We start from the raw sequence: 17473 nt of genomic DNA on the forward strand, positions 1-17473 counted from the left end.
TTCAATAATTTATCATATTAATGTCATACCCACAATTGTAATTTTTATATCAGATTTAACAGTCTAATGTGAATGTCAAGGAACTGTTGCTTTGGCTGTAAGAAAGAACAGAGGAATTATACGTAGCTTCAAGAGTCATCTGCGCTGTGCAGAGTCTTGGCTTTAAATCAGCTTGTGTGCAAAAGGGCTACAAAACTGTAAACTGATTAAACCCATGTATTTGTCAGAAGAAGTACAGATAACGCTAAATAGGGAGACATTCAGATGGAAGCTGAACTTTTTCACAGAATTAAACTTCACTAATTGAATATGTTATGAACATATTTAGGGGGTTTTTTAATGTACCTGACCAATTAAGCTGGAGAAGACGAAGACACCCAAGAAAAAATTCAGCAGCTGAAAAATTATCTCAAACAGAGTTTGGGGTTCTGGAAGGCCACCAATGGTGATTAAAGTACGAACTGCCCAGTAGTAGCACCTCAGATACCTGTGGATATAGACAGCATTTTTTAGGTACTTCGGTGGTTGAAGTTAAGCGTATACCTACCTGAGCTGGTCTTTCAGTGATGCTTTTCAGTCCAAAAGTCCCTCAACATTTTTTATGATGGGTTGTGATATACAAGCGATACAGTTATGGAAATCCTATTGAGCTGAATGTCCTCATTGACAGCAAAATAAGAATATATGGGAAAGATAGCAGTGCTTGTTCTTTAGTAGCTCTGTGCAGCATTACGGAAGACTTTTGTGAGAAATTGCCAAGGTGGACATTACAGTGTTAGAATGCTACCAGTGAAGATGCCATGATGTTAAAAGCAGTGCAAAACCATTAGAGACTTCCCAGAGTTCATGTGTAGCACACTAGATGCACACACATCTGAAGGTCTCTTCCATGGCTTCACTTGATGACACCAGTGTGAAGCCTTATAGCGGGCGTGACAAATGCAATGTTGTTCTTCTCATGTCTATTAATTTTTCTACTCTTTTAACCATGCTGGTCTTCCTCCCACTCTGCTTCTGAGCGCTTAGTGACTCTGCCTCCTGAGTTATGTGAAACAAAAGTTACATGTTTCCAGAAACTGTGTGTTAATCCAACTTCTCCAAACAACTTATTCAACACTGAGAGGTTGACTCTGTGGCTGGTCTCCGCTAGCCCCTCTGTCAACTTAACAAACGCTTTCTTGCCTTCTTCACTACTTTCCCTCATTCCTGGGGAGGGCTGTCCATCAAAAAATCACCTTGTTAATGCCTTTCAAGACTTTTCTCGGAAGTCTCTTGATCTAGAATAAAATACAGCAGTGAGCAATTGTCAGTCTCTAATACTCTGCTTCAGTGTATGGCTTATATTGACTCCCTTGCAGTATCCATCTGCTGCCTGTCACTTCTCATACCTGAAGTGTGAGCCCTTTCGGACAAAGATTTTTTTTCTTCTCTTTGTGCAGGCCTCTTTGTACAGCCTTGTGCATGACAGAGCCAGTTGCAATAAAGTGGTGTATTTTTATTAGTGTAATAACACAAGTTTATGAAAGCAACAAAGGACCTGGACAGAATTATTATTTTCTTTTTATTTTGTGAGGATAGTCATACTAACTCTCTTTTTTAAAAAAAAAAATATGTAAAGTGCCTTGGCATCTCCAAGATTCTGTCTTAAGTTTTATTCTAAAACATGGCACCACTAGTAATGCAGCATCCTCATACTGTGCAGTGGGGATTAATTAGTTCAAATCAATGTTGTGAATGTGCTATCATTTCCATCTTTTCTGAGCTAACAAGTAATTGGTTGAGGAATATTTTTAAAAGGCTCCTATTAATTAGAATTTGACTTCCTAAACCTCTGTACAATCAGACTTCAGCTTCACTAATGATTAGGAATGGAAGTTTGTTTTCCTTAATTGTATGTAGTGTGAGTTTTTCGATTAGTTCATCAATGACTAATGCTTCTGAAGCAACGAAGGTTCCTTCTATTTGTTGAATTTTATTGTTTGAAATTTTAAAAACCCCAAAACACAGAATAAATACTTTTGGAAATATATGGTTTTAAATAGACAGTCTTGCGTGCATCTTCTCATGTCTACCCTGAATCTTAGGCCACCTGCTTGCAGACATCAGGTGTACATTTTAATTTGGAGGCCTCTACTTTTAAACTCCTCTCTTATTAAGACTCCACTCCTATTAATAAATTGTCCATGCAACAATACAATTGGAGGGTCAGTTATGGGCAAATTTGAAAAAGTAACATCTCAATAACAACCAGTTCCAATGAGGGTTTTTATTGAAATCACTTGGAAGCATTTCCAAGTCTTTCACCTAAAATGTCAGGCTTTACCAAGAAAGTGACATTTGCTTTTCATTACAAATTCACTTTTTTTCTTGGTTGCAGTAATGATGATCACTTTTACCACAGTTTTGTAGTTTTAAATTTTAGCAGCTAGAACTGGCTGCTTTCTTTCAGAGTCCTTAAATAAAAAAATTCATTGCTTATCTGCCATCATATCAGTTTTCCTTGGTAGGGGGGCAAAATGAACAGTTGGATTACACCACTAGAATATTTTCGCTTGGCTTCAAAAAAAAGTCATCACCTATGCATGCGTCCAGCAAAGTCTGCGTAAGTGGCAGCTTTCTCTTAGACTTCTGTAGCATACATAAATAATAAGAAAAAGCCTCAGATCTGTTTTGGAAGAATTGCATATTTGAGCATAAAATGCTGTCTCTAACATGTCTAAGGGGAGATAGCATATGAAGTATATTGATATCTCTTCATTCACTACAACTGAGAATGTCGTACTGCTTGAAACATGTATAATTTGTTAATATAAAAGTAAAAATATAGCATTACTTCTGTGCTAGTAACTATACGAAACAAAAGCAATTAACCAAATTCCTCACACCCAATGGACAAGGTCGCTCAGTCCACCATGATAGACAATATAATCTTTGTTCTGGGAATGTCTACAAAGAATGAACGCAGATCCTCAAAGGAATTTAGGGGTCACATTCTTCTTTGCGGTGTTGTACATCCAAAATGTGAGAGATTTTTTTCACATCTCTCCACCCCTTTCTGAATACGTGGTTAATACAGTATATGCTTCTGTAATTTTACTTCAAAATAAACTTTCTTCTGGCAAAGTGATATTCACTATCTCTTAGGCACAGGTTTTATATTTTTCCATTTTATTTTTAAAATTTTAATATGAAATGAAAGTTACACAGTTGAAATATAAAGCAGCTTTTTTCCCTAAGAAGGGGAGAATTTGAGACTGTAAATTTTGTTTAAGGAAAGCCAGAAAAAACAGACTCCTATTTCAACAGTATTAGCAACTCTGCTTCCTACTAGTTAGTGTCTGGAAACCATCATTGCTCACTGTACAGCTTACTAGGCTGCTATAAAATTGCTGTTGAAGCAAAAACTGAGACATGAAAGGGATTTTCCCTCTGCACAACATAGAAAGTATGTATATCCTCCAGGCAACCAAACTACTAGATTTTTTTCCCTAAAATAAGACCTAGGTATGAAAACACTCAGAAACTGCAAATAAATTACCTTGGAGTGTCATGCCAATAGAAATATCTTTAAAATAAAAGTCCATTTCAGAATATGCTGAACTTCTTACATGATTTTAGTTAATACAGGCAAATCAAATCTTTGTGCATGTGGCTATCCGATTTTAAGGTGGTATTCACACATTCATTTCAGCCCAGGGAAGCATTATTCAGGGCTCTCTTATTTGATTCCTCCCAGATTACAACCAAGATGGGTTTAAGCAGAGTAAAGAAATGGCCTTTATAAACTGGCTCTCTAATTAACTCCTTCTTGGTACCTCTCTTTCTTGAGTGACTTATTCATCAGGTGCTGAGGGTGGATCTCAGACAGGATGGTGTAAACTACAAAGCTTTTTCATAAAAAGTACGGCTGCAGGTAGCAGGTCTGAAAGCATTGGGTCTGACATGAGCTGGGCTGCGCATTCACACATGGTCTCGAGGCATAAACCTGCCTCTGTATAGCAAGCACTGCGAGTGCGACACGTCAGTCCTACTGCAAATGCAATGACAGCTGATACTCATGAGAGACCTTTTGAGATAAACCAGTCTTACTGTGCATTGTGCAATGCAAACCAAAGAAGTAGAGTTGTTCTAGACAGGTACAGTGACAATTTTCTGGGACTTCCAGATATACACCAAGTCTGTGCCCAGAGCAGGGAGGCAGCAAGCTACGGAGAAACATCATCAGATGTCTTGAGTAATAAATATGCAGGAGAATTTTGCAAACTACTTGTGGATGACTTGCAAACTGCAGAAGAAATATACCATAAGAAAACTGGAATTATTTGTTTTGCCTGAATTTAATGCTCCCCTGAAGGGTTTGCATGAGAATTTCAGTTCCCTAGTTTTAGTTTCCCTTATCACCATCATGGCTTGGCTTCGCAGATGAAGATTTGGGAAGGGCTTTACCCACGCTTACTGCAAGCGCGCTGATGGCTGAAAAGGCCAATGCGGGATAGGCAAGACCGGTTGCAAAAACCACAGCGGAAGGTCTCCTTGGGTGGTATAGTCGAGGCACGGTTCTTTCTGCGTTGTCTTTTCTCCTCAAGACTGATTCTACGTGTGCTGTCAAAGGAGGCAGCAGCGTTATGTATGGTGTGTCTCCAGATCTCCCGATTGGAGGCCAGGGTGGACCACTGATGGTGGTCAATATGGCCTAGGCTGAGGTATTGTTTCAGGGAGTCCTTATATCTCCTCTTTGGAGCTCTTCTCTTGCGGCAGCCGGTGGCAAGTTCACCGTAGAACACAATCTTAGGGAGGTGGTGATCCGCCATCTTGGAGACGTGCCCTGCCCAGCACCGCTGCGTTTTCAGCAACATGGCCTCAATACTGGTGACCTCTGCCTGCTCAAGGACAGCAGTGACATTAGTCACATAGTCAGTTTCCCTTATGGGCAGTGATGAAAGAGACAGGTACTTCCATGGGACAATTCAGAAAAACATTACGTTCCTGCCTTGAATCCATTTCTAAGGGATTTGTCCATTTTCCTGAGGAATTAAGGTGCCATATCTCTTAGGTGGTTAAATTAGATTGTAAATAAACATATATAGTTCAAATTGTTTACCTAGCTATACATAAGGGACCTTTTCAATGTATTGCTGCCGCAGGTACATAGGCTCTAGACTACAGTGTTGCATCAGTGATGCTATCCTTCTGCATTAGGAAAGGCTGAGGCCTATCTGCCTAATTATATACCAAGCTCATGAGCGCAGTTTTAATGCTGGAAACATCTTGTGTGGCTAATTTGGGTGTGTTGAAGGGGGGGAAAGTTGACTCCTTTTGCACTTCAGGCTTTGACTGAAGGCTCCATGCAAAAGACTTTGAATCTTCTTGGACTGTCACTAACACTTTAGAGTCTGGATGTGAGTGTGAAAAGAACACAGTTAGCAGAAGTTCGCAGATAGAGATAATCTGACAATTTTGTTTGTGGTTGAGTGCTGGGTACAGCTGTTAACTGTAAATTGAAGCTCACCAGTTAGTAAGCCTGCTCAGGAACATATATATAATCAAATTGATAAGGGAAACTCTGTATTCTTTTTAGCCCAGAAAGCAAAAAAATTGTACTAGAACTGTTGACATTGTTAAGAACTGGCTTTGGCCATAACTAACAACACTTTATGGACACAGCGGGGATTCTACATAAAACGTTCATGCCAATAAATCAGTGCCAGACCATTTGCTTTTTGATTTATTTGTCAAACTGCTTACTGTCATTTTTAAAAATTAGCTAAGAAGCTATGCTTGTCTTATCTTCTTTCTGAATGTGTTCCCATCCTACGTGAGACCAATGGCATATTTTGTTTTGCTTCAAATAATAAAATTAAAATCTGTGCTGCTTTGCCATAATATATATGCAATTCTGGTCACTTTTTCTGACAGATTTTTCCCAGATTCTTCTTTATTCCTGCTTTCCAAATAAATGAACATACCTAGAAGTATCTTGTCTGATATATTTATGCTCACGTTGCATCTCAGATAATAACTAATGTTCACACGATGCCTCTTTGTCAGAAATCCCCAAATATTCAACAATTGGTCATGCCTGATATTCTCTAAGGTGATGACTATCCCATACAGAAGGCATTTGCTGTTAGTGGGATACTAAGCTATACTCTTATGAAATGCAGCTCACTATGGATACTCTTTGGGGTTCCATGTACATAGGACCATATAATCCTGTATGAGTTAGATGCAGGCAAAAGAACAGTCATATATTCATCAACCAATGTCAAGATGAGGTACGTTAATGTCTTAATGAGGCTTATGCAGATATATTATAACATACATTTTATTTCAGCATCTCAGTTTAATGCAGACATCAAATTATCCGTTTCTTATTATTGTTTATAAAAAGTTCTGCCCTAAATCACATGTGATTTCAATGTGACACTGTTGGAGAAGTCTCGTCTCCTCATGGTAAAGGTATCACAAAATACTAAAAAAACTGACCATTGCTTCTGTGATCAAGCTAGAAAATAATTTCTACCAATTGTTTCCCTGAATGAAATGTAAAATATTCTTGTCTGTGTAAAACAGAAAGTCTTTCTTGCCCGTTCTCTGGGTTGTTCTGAAGAAGCACTTAAAAACTGGAAGACTGAGTAAGCACTCTACCTTTAGAGTTTTCAGGTTGCTCAGTCTTAGCTTTTTTTTTTAATTACAGGGCAATTATTCCCAAGAATGACATAAACAAAAATAGCTGTAATGGAAATCCATTCTGCACTTTTTGTCAGATGTCTGGAATCCTTAATCCAGCAAATAAATACTTTGCTTACATAAGTGGTCCCACTGAGCTCCATGAGTCTGCTTGCACGTGTCTGACTTGCAGGACCCAAGCTGTGTGTTTTAGTGGTGTGTGGAAATTTCAGACGTGTCATTTTTTTAGGGGGAGAACTGTAATTATATATATAAAAAATCAATACATATTTTACATAAAGTGTGTTTTACTCTGACAGGCTATTTTCTTATGCTTCAGGATAGTGACTTCACACCCAACACATGAATTCTGTCAAAATTACAAGCAAGAGGAATATCTCTCCAAGAGAAAAGTGAAAAGTTGCTTAAAGAGTGATTGATGACAGCAGTAGTGTATTATCTGTGGTTTTGCAAAGAATGTAATTGATGACAAAATTGAGCTTCTGTGACTTTAACCATATTATGGCCTTTGAACGAAATGAACACTCATAGTACATCTGAACCTACTAGATATGTTTTTATGTAGCTACACACAAAATATATTATGACTGCCATTTTCTCTCACTTCCTCTCTATCTTCTTAATGAATGTCCCTTACTTGGCACCCAGACTAGTGCTGATCGCAAGGGGTTTGTGGAAAAATGTGCTAAGTCCTTCCCACGGGAGACACTCTGTCACATGTTTAAACATGACCTTCTCAAAAGATCAGAGAATTTTTTGAGACCAGTCACCATGGTGTTTAGAGGCACTAGAATGTTTCATTTTAATGACACAGTGCTATGTGGCAGAAAAAACCCTATGCCTCTGTTTCCTTTGAGGGATCGTTCTGCAATCCTCCTAACAGTTCCCATGTGCATATGCAATTAGTAAGTTTAATTTATGATCCTCATTGCTTTCTAAATGTTTCATTAAGTTAGTGCTTAGCTCTGACTCATAAACCCATAAAAGCTGAAAGTGGTAAACTGATTATTCACTGCAGCTGCCTTCCAAATATGTGTTAGTAATGAAAGCTGCTAATCAGCAATCATGGTGCTAGAAGTTTGTTATCCAACTGCTTGTAAAGTAAGGGCATACCCTGAAAGCAAAGTCACAGGAAAAGGAGGGGGATGCAGAAAGGAGCAAAATCAACAAAAATCTCTTGCAAAAGGACTTACATGTTTCCTTTGCCGTCGTACACCCATCTAGTGCTGCCAAGTCCCTCATAGTCTGAAGCCCAATAATACAGGCATGCATTAACGTGCAAGATAAACAGCAGGTATCCAGTTGTTCGAATGACCCTGTAAAAGTCAAGAGATTGCTGTAAAACAAATTATATTTTTCCTTCCTTTTAATATGGAACCCATTGCTTTTTTGGATTAACAATGTTTATGTTAAGCATCCACTAAGTAGTTTCCCACCTCTATTGATTCTGTGAAAAAAATAGCTGGCAGTTACCTGTCTCTTATGTTTGTTCAAGGTCAAATACATATCTTTGCTATAATATTTGATGCCAGGTAATTTTAAAATTATGGTTCTCTGAGGACTTTATAATCCACTTCTTTAACTGTCTATGAATATTTACAGAAATTTGAAGCTATATTAATCAGGCTAGAGGCTACAAATTAATGTGTTTGCCAAACTCTGTGCAAGATAGGCTCTGAACTTGTGAACCAAAGCCAAGAAATGTCTGAGGTCAGAAAGGAACTGCTTTACAAGAGCTGTGGTAGGAAGTTTGCAGTAGATCTGCTGAATAGTATGATTCAGCACCTACAGCAGCAGTTATATCATTCTTAATTCCAATTCTTACGCTTATGGCCATTTCTTTGAAGAACACCAGTGAAGAACTGCTTAACAACCAAGCAGCTTTCTGTTTAATACAGCAATGATCTCGTATATTCTCTTTTCAGTTCGTAGGGATCACAAGAGCGATCTCCTGGCTTTAGCTCTTCATTCAACTATGCTTAGAGACAAGGGATAAATAAGTATAAAAAGTACAGGACTTGCCTAAACACAAGGAGGCTGGTACATAATGAGTTTGTCTGATACAGAATTCAATGCAGTTTGCTGTGCATAGTAACTGAGTGGGTGGTTTTCTGAAATTTTAATAAGATCTGACTAAGTTAGGTCTATAAACTAAGTTAATGGGAGATAATACACACTGTGGTTGCTTCTGTGTTATGCTTTCTTTTGCTGGTTTTTCAGGGGCCATTGCATGCCCTCCTTTACCTCCCCAAGCCATTGAGCAATCTACCTAATCTTCTTCTGTAGGGTGTTGACAAATGAATGCTGCTTCTCTGTTGAAATGTTGGTGTGCTTCCAGGACAGCTCTTGCAAGTTTTGAGAACAGCAGATAGCTGATGTGATCTAGTAATACTGAAATATTGACCATGCTGGGTCTTGTGCACAAGTTTGAATCCATGAAGGTGGACTCCTGAAGTCTGACAAAAGGTTCTGAAAGCCTTTGGTTCAATATATATTATATTTCTCTAGGCGCATGCTGAATCTACCACAATAGGTAGATAAGATGTAGTAACTTTTGCTAACTATATTCCTACAAACTCAGACTAATGAGTTGGAGAAAAGAATCCACCCAGGTACATACACTTGCTGTGTAGAAGTTTAGTTTGATATTATCCATTTCATTGGTGCCTTATTGCTCAGATGGGGACCATACTAGGATCTCAGATCAAAACAACATTGCCATCTTCCAACAATATGCAGTAGTTTACACAAACAGCCCATTTAAAAAATATTTTTTAGATCAAATTTATACTTCTGTATAACTACCTCTTTTCTCCATTTGTTCTTTTTTTTTGCTTTCTGGTAAACCGATTAAAAGATTTTTGCCATATAAATGTTTTTACCAATGACCACCTCAAAAACCAGTAGTCAGTGTTTTCTGAAGTATGTTTTAAAGTATTGTGTCAGGGCATGACATGACTTATTTAGTAGGTGTTTTTGCAAAGATAACATTTTGGTAGTACAGTATGGAGTCATTCTTTTCCTACCCAAACCTTCACAATGTACTGATGGGAAATCCTGTAGATGATAAAGCATCAATACTGTTACTATTCCTGAGCAATATTGAAGTCGGTGTGCTCTACCATTGTTTTTCTGCACATCTTAAGTGGCATTTAACATTGCATTTTAGTTGTACTCTATTTCACACATTTAAGACTTCTGGCCTCTTAAGAGTATGAGATAGAAAATGGATTAACTTTGTAATATTTACATTCAGCAAGTGATTTCATATAAGTGGGCCTGTGACCAGGAAGCAAAGATGCAAGCAGCAACACATAGTTGTGGCTCTCAATACCATGCTACAAAACTGTCTAACAAGGCAGAACAGCTTTGCAGAGTAGCTGGCTCTGTCTTCCCATCTGCTTCCTACCTTTTACAAGAACAGTGAGATGTTGATGTGTGCATGTTAGCCTTTCTAAATGAGCAACCCCCCCTGTTTTTGACACACGAATCAGCATCACACCCTTCAAAGTTAGAATGGTTTGAGATACACACATCCCATTCTCAGCTTGCCCTTTAAACAACCATTTCCCATGCCATACTTCTATATAGTGCGAAACTCTGTCCCTTGAAAACTGCTATTTTCTCTGAAAATGTGTTTGCTTGTTTATTGTCATTTACTTGAAATCCATAAACACACAACATTAATGTCACATATGAACTAGTTCTTGATTCAAAACCATCTATATTAAAAATCTCCCAGTACTCACTGCAAATACTGTAAGAGATATGGAAAAATCATTGAATTATAACTCCAGAGCAAAGGATGTATTATGGAAAATAATCAATTAATTTTAAAAGTTCTCAACATTAGGAGAAGTTTAAAAATACAAGCAAGACAGATGAAAAATCATTCCTTTTAATGAGATTAGACATTGGAGAAGATAGGGAGACTGATTCAGAAACGGACAAGAAATTTCTTCATCTGAGAACACAGTTCAGCAGACAACAGTTATAATCACTGTTTGAGGTCTGTGCTGAATTGATTCTCATTCTAAGTTTAGTCATTGCAGTGGAGGATCAAGTTTCTGTATAAGCCAGGTTCATGGTGAGAGCATATATGAAGAAAAATGTTGACACAGGCTCAAGCTCATAACTCTTATTAAGTACAAATAAACAGCTACTGAGGATTTGGCACTGTTATTAGCAACTTAAAGAAACTGTTCTTTAGCTCTTTCACTAAAGAGACTTCTTTCTGATACTTCTGATCTGTTAAATTTTGGTGGGAGCCTCAGTTTGGTGAACATTTTGCCTGAACCAGGCCAGCTGAACTGATCTAGATTTCATATGTGAGTGAAGCTTTTGATTTATTATTTTAATGTTTAAAATATAAACAGATATTTTAAGAAATCTTAAATTGAACAGTTGAAGATGTATCATATTCCGTCCAGTGCTTCACTGACAAATCATGAAATAAAACGAAATGTGTCTGTGCCAAGCTTTGCAGGCTGTTAGAGTTTAATAAGCACGTACCTGTAGATGTAGGCTTTGTCCAGAATTGCTTCCAAACGGTCATTAAACTCAAAGAATGTGTTATGCTGTATGGAAAACAAGTTAAAGTAATCCAATCACTATTCTTCAATACACGTTCTTTTTATAATAGTACTGACATTATTTCGCATACAGATTTTGAAAATAATGGATTTTTCAGTAGCCTGACTTTCTTTAAACACTTAAATAAAAGATGAGTTGCAAAGCAAAGATGAAAATGGAGTTAAATGTTGTTTTGGCTGTGAGTTATCTGATTAATCTGATTAATCATTAATCTGATTATAGAAATAACCTTGTTGTTTAGGTCAGACTGCTGCAGATAAATGACTTGTACTTCCTCAAACATATATATTTGTTTGGACAAATATCAGAGAGTTACAAGCATAAATTTCCCTTTTTTCTCTTTCTGGAATTCCAATAATTGTCCCGTAAGTGGTCACATGTATCAACACCCACATACTTGATGATACCATGTAGTATCAATTGCTGTGGTATCAAATTCTTCCTGTTAATTTGTAGTTTACCTTTGATCATAGCCCTTAATGTTTACATGTAGCTTTTTTCTTTCCTTCTGTTCAGTACACATCTGTTTGCCTAGTACTAGGTGCTATTTAACTTTTAATTCTTTCATATTCTTTTGGTTATGAATTATGGAATTTTGAATTTTTGTTGAAAGACGAAGTGAAGAGCACCATCATTTTATTCTCAGAGTTCTTGTGTCTGCCCCTAACTTTGAATGAAAGCCTGTTCTGTCAACATATTGATTGTGTGAAGGGCAATGTATGTAGTGGCAGGGTGGCCTGCTAGGCACTGTGAAATGCAGAGAGCGCTGTTGTCTAATCCCTTCTCAGCTCCTGCATTGCACAACTCCAGGTATCTTTGGACTCAATCACAAGAGTGGGTTTATGCCTATGAAATACGCTGTTATCCTTAATCACAAAACACTTTTTGAAAGCAGGAAATACTAAAGTCAGAAGAAAAATAAGAGAGTAAGGACTTCATTTGGCTGGACTGTATCTTATACTTTTTGTTGGTTTGTTTACTGGTGGTGTAGCTTATCCTGAAGATATTTTCCAATTTCTGAATTTCACATTCCTAGATATTATAAACAACTTTCCATTGGATTATAAAAACATTTGCATGCAGCTAGCCATCCATCACTAACAGACTTTACCTTTAGCATCCTATTTGCTCTGAAGGCTGGGTTAAATCCAAAGAAGAAGTACAAAACATCAAACGGCAATACTGATATCACATCGAGCTGTTGAAGAGCAGAGAGGTCAATTTAAACTCCACAATAATCATGATACATTTACTTGCTGTCAAAAACACTACTTGACTGAGTCAGGATTGAGTATAATATTTGAACAGTCAGCATGCTAATCCTGTAACTCCCCAAGTACTGGCAGGCAAGGTTATCTCTTTGAAAATACCAACAGCTTTGCTCTGCTCTGCTTTTAATTCCTCTGTGCCTGGGATTTTAATCTGTTTCATGGGGATTATTAACAGTATCTCAGACATTTGATTATTAATACATTCTGTTATTTCAATTATAGTTCTGTCAAGACTGAAATGGTAGGCATGTGGATGGTGAGTGAAGCATGCCACAAGCACTTTGAAGTCCTTCATCTTTTAAAGCCGAACTGCCTGAAGTATCTGGGGGAACAAGGTGAATTTGACTCCTTGCTTGCAATTTGCAGAAACCATGGGTTCCAAACAACAGATTCATCACAGGATGACAAGTGTCATTGTTGGGATTTTTTTCCTTATAGATATTGTCTTTTGTTATATTTGAATGATTTTTCTTCCCGTATCACTAAGATTTTCCCTGCAGTCTATCAACTGTGCCATTACTCTTCTTATCTGTCTACTTTAGTGTTTTCAAGAATTCTGTGGAGAGAAGGAAAACTGGCAAACTTGGCTTTACATTTTTAAAGATGCTGTGATGCCTTGCTCTGTTGCTGGTATAATTTGGGAACAAAACAAGAATGTGGAACTGTAGGCTTCATCAGAAATGCCTTTGTTCTGAGAGATGCAACTTGTGCTGGCAGCAGCTAGCCTGCAGCACTGATCCTTTATGCCATGAGGGTAAGATGCAGTTAATATCTGAACTCTGTGAAAAAGGAAACCAAACCAAAAAATTGATTGAGGACAAGCAGCTTTTATGGCATTTCTCCATCTCTCAGAAACATACCTAAGGGCAGGCAAAATTTAGCCAGAAGTGCTTTAATACCAGTAACTCTTAATTAATACTTAATCATATGACAAATTCCAAGATTACGCCTGTATCTTACATGTGGTGAGAACACTCAACTCTCATTAGTTTCTGCAGAAATCAAGAGCACTAAACATACTGCAAATGTGAACTTAAAATAAAACCACACATACTATACAAGTTCTCTTGCTGCAGGTTTGGCTCTGTCCTACTCACTTGCCTGTATAGCGTATATCCTGCACTTTGGATAGCTGAATCTCAGGTATACAAGTGGTGGTACCATAGTCTCTGAGATAAATTTAACTCTGAAATAAGGCAGCTGCAAAAGTATTTGCAGAAGAGGAGGGGGCAAAAACTGACATTTCAAAGATGTGGGCTGTGTCACAGAGCTGTACCTGTATGAGGAATTAATAGACTCTGCTGGCAAAAACAATATTTAGGAATAAAATGAACAATTTTCCTAAATAAAATACATCTTTGTTTTTACAAAGTGCAATGAGTATAAAAAAATCTTAGTTTGAAATTTGTTTACTTGTGTGAGCAATGACATATTCATTACCATGAGGTACTTCATAAGAGTTCACCAAACAGAGTTATTATATAACTTCAAGACTTTTTATTTTGTTTAATGAATCTTTGGCAAACTGTGCTATTGTCTTTCAGTGTATATGATGATGATCTTGCACATAATCATCGAAACAGAGAATTTTATTAATTCTACTTTATTATTATTATTCAGAATTAATATTTATATTGCATTTATAATTTTCGTGTTTTACAATTAAACAGTGTTTATGAAGATAGCAATCTTCAGCTGGTAAGAACTGACATGCCATCAAACCAAGGCTTTCTGATGATCATCTCAAACCGTTTTTCGGTGAACAAAAAAAATCCTGTGAAATTGTACAGCTAGTATGTATGTGTTGACACCAGTTAACACAGAGTCTGCTTACCCGAAACTTCAGAGAGCTGTGGTAGAATTTCTTCATTTCCACTTTGTCTGACTGAAGTGAAAATAAAAGGAGAAAAAGGCATAGTCAACAATAGAATATCAACAACGAGTCTGTGCTACTCGACAATAATAATAATAATTCTCTTCTGATAGTAGGGATAATGAGAGTTCTATTAATGATGGACTTAAAGTATGAATGGAGAAATATCTGTAGGAAGAAGTAGTACTTTCATTAGACCAGTTTACATTAGACCAGATTTTATTAGACCAACTTAAAAAAATCAGGTTTGCAGTTTGTCTGATTTTTTCCAAGACTGGCTGTTGGTCTAGCAAAAGTATGTTATATTTTCCCCAGAAATCTTCCCTCTCAAGACACCTGTACCAGTTGGTGCTTAATCCAAACCACTTCAGTTTCAGGGCAAAAACCTCCATTTGACTTCAATGGTTCCAAGAAAAATGCAAAGGATGTTTCTGATGGTGCTGTATAAAATCAGCTCTTTGAAAGCTAGCATTAACATGCTAGCATAATTAACATTATAATAATCAGCATTGCATTCATTAGAAGTGATTAGCTATTTATTTTTAAATTGCTCTCCATGGGAACTGGTGCCAATACCTTAATAAGAAAGGGTAATCACAAGCATCTAAAGAAATGTATCTATTATTATACTTTCTGTTTTTATATCAGGAACAGTTTAAAAATAGCTTTGAAATCTCAAGGATATTTCCATGCCAACTCTTCACTATTATCAGGTTAAGCATTAAGGAGATCAAGCAGTAGATGATCTTTTCACTAGCTAAAATCTATCCATTGTACAAACAGTTTCAAGTGACATACAAAGAAATCTTCCTACATTAGAGTTTTAACCTTGTTCACAAGACTTGAGTCTTGTAGGATTTAGGCAAGATTGTCAGTTACTGAATGTCTTGGCATGGGAAAATACATTGCAGTGCGCTGCAGTTGATATCTATCCATACTGTATTTGCACAGTTTTGTCTGAGATTCCTCTGTATCAGTAATATCTTGTATGCACAATGTGTAAAATTTTAGGTAAAAGCACTGAACTAAAGCTAGTTCCAAATTACATTTGAGGAGATAGAATTTTGAATTTTCTGTCTGTTGGGCTCAGTAATGTCACACTGAAGTTATTTTTCCCCCCTTAGGTTTTCTTCTACAAAAAGCTAAAGAAGTAGAAGTAGGGAAGACTTTAAAGAAAAGTTAGTATTCTAGATGCCTTTTTAATATGTTAAGGGCCAGCTTTTACCTTTTTCAGGTACTTGCTTAGAGTTTTATTTTACATTATTCTATAAAGCAATAAAAAAAATTAGTAGCAAGAAGCAAAATTAAGCGTACGTATTTTCCCAAAATAAAATATCTCAAATAAATTATTTTCTGAGCACCCTGAAGTTACGGGGATTTGATGATTTTGGCAAACCACCCCCCTCAATCTCACAATCTATAACAAAACATATATATATGTCTAGCCCTAGCAGAATATACACTGTCTTCAACTGTGATTCCCGTGCTGAATAGAAAGCTGAAAGTTCCACACAACCATGCAAACACATGCATACATGTATGAATGCATAGCCACATAACCACTGATTCCAGTAAAGCTGAGCCAGTTTACTCCTGGTGAGAAAGAGCTTTATGCCTGTTCCTACTACTCTCATCTGTTACTTTCAAATCTGGTTTGTTTGGGTTTTTTTTTGTTTTTGTTTGTTTGTTTGTTTGTTTTGAGAATGCCCACAATGCATATATTTCCTTCTTCCAAAATAGGATAATGGAAAATCAGTGAAGAAGAACATAGGTATCCTTTGATAAATAAAAGAATTATATAGATTTGACACAGCAAGAAAAAAATGTGTCAGATGACTACCATGGAAATCCCATTTCCGATACTTACTATTATATCTCCACCTCTTAAAAATTGCACTCGGGGCTGGAAAATCAGTAAATCACACAGGTAGCAGATATCACAGATGATGTCTATGGTAACCCAATATATTGTATTACTTGGGGTTTGATATGGGAACACAAAGCGAAGGGGAATAAACCAGCAATTCCAGTTATAGGCTATTGTCACAAGCATGAGCCATGCTACATAACGGCGATCTGAAAGAAAAAACATTGAATTTACAGGCATGAACTTAGAATCTCTTCTCCTTTTTGACACATTTATTCTACTGCAGTCTCTGGGAATGTTTCTGCCCAGAGCAACAGTTCTCCCTTTTTCAATGGCACAGGCTGCTATAGGAAGGAACTAGGAGTCACACAAAGCTTTTGCAAATGGGAAGCCAGATGAGTTTTATGACAGCATATAGAATTTGTGGCATCTGAAGAAGCTCAACAGATTTTGCATGCTGCTGTTGTGTATTATATCATTACGATAAATAATTATTTGACTCTAATGGATGGGACAAATTCTAGACCAAGAATCAGAAGACTTGGATGTTAATTGAGTTGGTTTGTGCACAACTGTTGTCACTTTTCATGTGCTTTCCCTGTTTGGAATAACTGTTCTTTAGGGCAGGATGTAAGTGTCCTTCTGAGATGCAAACTGGAATGCAGATCCCATGGTGGCTCACAGGTACTATGTAATACTAGGTCACTTCAATATGCCTTTACCCCATTCTGATGTGCAGCTTTTAATTTACCTGTGTATGAGTCTATGCTGTCTGGTAGCTGCAGATATTTTTTCAGTGGAGGTTTTTTGAATTTGCAGCACAGCATATTGCAGTAATGATCCTCCTCTGGCTTTGCTTCTGCATCCTCTTTCTTTTCTTCTTTTTTTTCTTCTTTTGGTGGGGGAGGAGGCTTCTTCTTTGATGGTGCTAGCCACAAAGAATGCCACAAAAGATGATATTTTAATAATGGCTCAATTATTTTAACATCTACAAAAGAGCTTCATTGTGTTTAAAACTCTTCTGCTAGGCAGTGACTAAAGATACAATTCACTGTAATACTGAATGCATCAGAAAAAAGACTAGAGTATAAAATCACCACTGATACAACCATGTACATCTGCTATCAAGAACAGGGCATTTCATGTTATAGAGTGCAATATATATATATTATATATATA

General features: G+C 37.0%; 1 protein-coding gene across 1 annotated transcript in view; it reads right to left on the reverse strand.

Annotated features, from left to right (window-relative positions):
* CNGB3 (cyclic nucleotide gated channel beta 3) overlaps positions 1 to 17222 on the reverse strand; it is a gene marked incomplete at its 5' end in the record, with an annotated part of 30791 nt that extends 13569 nt beyond the window's left edge. Inside the window, 7 exons of the mRNA XM_010134214.1 lie at positions 346 to 487; positions 7884 to 8006; positions 11203 to 11267; positions 12395 to 12481; positions 14389 to 14435; positions 16291 to 16503; positions 17046 to 17222. Of these exons, the coding sequence (XP_010132516.1) occupies positions 346 to 487; positions 7884 to 8006; positions 11203 to 11267; positions 12395 to 12481; positions 14389 to 14435; positions 16291 to 16503; positions 17046 to 17222 (854 nt within the window). The remainder of the gene's footprint in view (positions 1 to 345; positions 488 to 7883; positions 8007 to 11202; positions 11268 to 12394; positions 12482 to 14388; positions 14436 to 16290; positions 16504 to 17045) is intronic.
* Positions 17223 to 17473: the final 251 nt, after the last annotated feature.

The sequence above is a fragment of the Buceros rhinoceros genome, unplaced genomic scaffold (assembly GCF_000710305.1).
Source record: "Buceros rhinoceros silvestris isolate BGI_N320 unplaced genomic scaffold, ASM71030v1 scaffold16974, whole genome shotgun sequence".
Lineage (NCBI taxonomy): Eukaryota > Metazoa > Chordata > Aves > Bucerotiformes > Bucerotidae > Buceros > Buceros rhinoceros.